The following is a 4,232-nucleotide window of genomic DNA, read 5'->3' on the forward strand; positions in this document are numbered from 1 at the left end:
GCTCCCTCTTGGACACTTTTGCCCTTTCCATTTTTTAAACTCAAAAACTGAAATTCTCTCAAATTTCTTCGAAATTCAAAAACTCGAACAACATTCATGGGACTTAAACACGGTAAAGGAAAAAGACTAATGATTTCTCGGATAAGTATTTTTATTTGAAAATCGAATCGAAAACATGAGTTCCATCTCCAGATTCGGAGACAAAATTCATCCAAAATATGCTAAACGGGTGATTCGCACCATTCCGCCAAGGCAGAAACGGATGAACTATCCGTTTCTGCCCGGCAAAAACGGGCAGAAACAGATAGTTCATCCGTTTCTACCTAGGCGGAATGGTGTGAATCACCCGTTTAGTATATTTTGGATGAATTTTTTTATAAATGTTAGGGACCTAGTTGTATTTAAGCCTTCAACCCACTTCCTTATTTAAACATACAAAGAGGTCCGCGCTCTTTCTACAGCTCTACCGTTCAGTTCGGAGTTCAGCTCTTCCATCAAATTTCCGGTAAGAATGTCTTTTCTTTCTATTGTTCTGTTTTCAATTGTTGTGGCATTGAGTCATACAATCATTTATTAAACCTGCTTTAGATTTCAATTAATTTGTTGAATTCGAATCATTTATTTCCAAAATTAGGGTTTTTTAGCGTTTTGAATTCAGTTTGCTGATAGTCCCATTTGCGTTGCTTCTATATCATAGGTTTGTAATAATGATGAAAAGAGGGAGGATTTCTACTGTTCCTGATTCTAATGCAAAGAGAGTCAGAAAAGAAACAGGGGAAGAAGTTGATATAGAGACTCCATATTCAGGTCCTTCCTTTTCAGATCTTCCCCGGGATATTATGTTAAATATCCTATTTAGGCTGTCCATTAAGAGGATTATTTTATGTAAATGTGTGTGCAAAACATGGTATGATCTAGTTTCAGACCCTGAATTTGCAAAGTTCCATTTTGATCAAGCTGAGGTTTATCCCTTGATTCAAAGATTCCAATCGAGAATGGTTTATCTTGTGCAGCCAGATAATGATGATTTCGAGCTCAAGCTTGGGATGTGTGATCATAGCCACTCTAAGTTTGGATGTGTCTGTAATGTTCAGGTTAAACTTGACACCAAATTTAAAATACAGAGAACCAAGGATCAGAGATATAAATACAGTATAAGTAATTCATGCAATGGCTTGCTTTGCTTGTTCAATCCATTTGCTAGAAGTCCCCTTATTGTTTGTAATCCCATTACGGGTGAGTTTATTAACCTTCCGGAGATTAAGAAGGTTGGCTTGGACCAACGTCCTATGCGTTATAGTTATAGTTTTGGTTTTAGTCCTCTGTCCAACCAATATAAGGTGATAAGAATGTCTGCGAGAGGCACTCACAATATGGCTCAAGTACATATTCTTGGCACAAAAACATGGAAATGCATTGGCTTTTTCACTCAGCCTTCACCGAAGTTATTTCCTGCTTATTTGAATGGGTTTCTTTATTGGTCTTCTGATTTACATCCATTATCTGTATGTACTTTTGACATTGAGAGGGAACGGTTTGGGTCAATTTTAGCACCAAGTGAGGATCGACTTTATCTGCATAGCAGTGTGGGAGTATTACGGGGAGAAGTCTGCATATCTAGGGTATCGAAGTCCGGTACCATTCGTGTCTGGACAATGAAAGATTATGGTACCGAAAAGGCGTGGTCTAAAGTTTTCTCCTTTTCCATGTGTCCTTATCCAACACGGTATTATGGCCCATTTCAACCCATAAAGTACTTGAATGATGGGGCAATATTGATGTTTCACTCTTATAGAAACTTTATACCCACGGATCTAGGAGATGCTTTACTTTACATAGATTCAAAAAGAAATCGGTTCAGATATTTGAAGATCCATGGGATGGAATCAGCAGCGGAAGTAATTGCTCATACTCCAAGCTTGGTTTCACTCAAACATGCTCTATCGGGACAGAATGTGAATGTGCATAATGTTATGTCCAGGTAATTTGTAATTATATGCTACATAAAGCTTGAGTTGATTGATCTCAAATAGTTTTTCATTTACATTTTTTATAGCATCCCTTGTTGATAATGGGATCGAGAGCTGCCTACAGAAATTGGGTTGCGAATGAATTAACAAAGCAATGAATTCAAACTTTAAACTTAAATAGATGTAGTGATGCATATGATAAATGAGGAAGTTGTTGAGAAAATAAAGAATTACTTGCAAAATGAAATTTTTTATCTTTTTTTCTAACCAATTTGTAACTCTGTTGGGTAGGTGCACTGAGTTGAAGCTGCACAAAGAGGCCAAAGATATTTCAATAGTTGAAGAAGAGTTTTATCCTGATTTTAATCCCAGGTTTGTTTTTTATGCTAGTTCTGATTCTGGTTCGGATTCTAGTTCTACTTATGATTCAGATTCAGATTCAGATTCAGATTCAGATTCAGATTCGGATTCTAGTTGTACTAATGATTCAGATTCGGATTCGGATTCGGATTCTACTTCTAGTAATGAATATGATTTTGATTCCAATTCCGATTCCGAATCCTACATATGAGGACAATGAGACAGACACATTGTAAGCTGCAGCAAAGGTAAATGTAGTTCTAAATATCTGCTAAATTATCTATTAACATTTTTTCCTCTGCAAAGAATATATGAACTAGCACTAAATTTAGTTGTACGTAATTAACTCTGATATGTCTGATTGAAAAATCGGATATACTCATCGAACGACTGTAATTTCAGTTGCTTCAGAAGGATATACTGTATATATTTTAAATTTGTGCAAGAATTTCGAAATCCTTGTATGAAATATGGATAATGCTAACAACGAACAGAATTGCAATTGTTTTTTTTTTCTAAATTAATTTCTAATAGATGCTAATGGAATGTTTTTTAATTGCAGATGCAGAAGCCATTTTCGTGTTTGAAGCAATCTAGGTGAGAGCATAACATTGATTCTGATTCTTATTATGTTTTTCTATGGTTGACGAGTTAATTAAACTAATTCAGCTAGTTAACTATTTGTTGGGTACTTAAAAAGCGTATAGTTTTAAGTTTATTAAATTCGGTTTATCACTGATCGGTTCAAATTTTATATTTTGTTTGGTTAATTTTGATTTCAATTATGCGCTAGCTCGTAAAGCTGTCTCTTTTTCTGATCTCATTCTTATTGAGGAAGTTCTGTGTTAGGGCCCATTTGATTCATTTTTATTTGCTGTTTGTGGTTATTGATATGTCGTAGATATTAGTTGATTTTCTGTTAAAAGCAGTTATTTTGAAATTTAAAAACAAACACAACGTTTCAAGGAAGTTTCAAAAGTTAGATACAAGTATTACTTATTCATGGGCTAGGTTAGGGCTAGGTGTAACGAGGACTTGGGCTTTTGTTTTGTAAAAAACGAGGATATTTTAGTTTGACACAATAAAAATGATCGTTAACTCTTAAAATGGAAAATTTTAAGAATTAGAGTTGTTTAATACCTTAGGCTAGTAATGTGATGCAAGAAATTATACCAAACCCATTTTGGTGGGTAGGGTACTCGAAATCTCAATATTAGGAGAATGGTTTAAGCACTCATGATAGCATGGAGAATTAAGGCTTTCCAAATAAAAGAAATGGAGAATGGTATGTATCTTTGCGAATTTGAGTAAAAAAGAGACGAGGAAAGAGTGACCCATGAAGTCCGGGATAAGGTGAGAGATGAACAGCTAGCAGACTTTACTCGTGTCCTAAGGCTAAAAAAAACACAGCTATCTCCGAAACTTGTGAACTCAAGATCAAAAGCAATGGAACAACAAGAAAAAATTAATTTTGTAAAGATAATTTGAGAGAATAAAATATTAGTGCAAAAGAAACATTGAATTTCCATTTTATATTTGTTTTGGAAAAAAACTGAACTTTAGGAAGTGGAGTTGTGGAGAAGAAAGTGAAAACAATGAGGAAGTTAACATTATGAAATTTGGTTGCAAAGAATTAAAATGGTTATAGAATTAGTCATAAGAATTCCACCCCCTGTCAAAAATTACCTCATCATTTCAGTTTTCTTTGCGGAAAGGTGGGGTACGGTTGGTGTATGCATTTGTGATACAGTTTAGGTTTGGGGCGATAGTTTGTAATTGTAAACTATTAAAGATATTCTTAAGCTAAACTTGGGCGAGACGTGAAACTTCCAAATTTATAAAGGTTACCACTAGGATCCTATTTTCAAAAAAAAATTGATGGGGTACTAAAATTAGTCCAGG

At 34.8% G+C, this 4,232-nt stretch overlaps 1 protein-coding gene across 1 annotated transcript; it reads left to right on the forward strand.

The window, feature by feature from the left end:
- Positions 1-433: 433 nt before the first annotated feature.
- LOC136221885 (putative F-box protein At1g47790) lies at positions 434-3,072 on the forward strand. Its single transcript, XM_066009357.1, has 4 exons — positions 434-505; positions 698-1,981; positions 2,262-2,578; positions 2,893-3,072. Exons 2-3 carry the CDS (start codon positions 708-710, stop codon positions 2,539-2,541), a joined length of 1,554 nt encoding a protein of 517 aa, XP_065865429.1. The 5' UTR covers positions 434-505; positions 698-707; the 3' UTR covers positions 2,542-2,578; positions 2,893-3,072.
- Positions 3,073-4,232: the final 1,160 nt, after the last annotated feature.

This window comes from Euphorbia lathyris, chromosome 3, assembly GCF_963576675.1.
Source record: "Euphorbia lathyris chromosome 3, ddEupLath1.1, whole genome shotgun sequence".
NCBI lineage: Eukaryota > Viridiplantae > Streptophyta > Magnoliopsida > Malpighiales > Euphorbiaceae > Euphorbia > Euphorbia lathyris.

Coding starts and splice junctions, on each gene's coding strand:
- LOC136221885 (XM_066009357.1), top strand. CDS start 708: ATGATGAAAAGAGGGAGGATTTCTACTGTTCCTGATTCTAATGCAAAG. Junction 1,982..2,261: donor GTGCATAATGTTATGTCCAG/GTAATTTGTAAT, acceptor TCTGTTGGGTAG/GTGCACTGAGTTGAAGCTGC.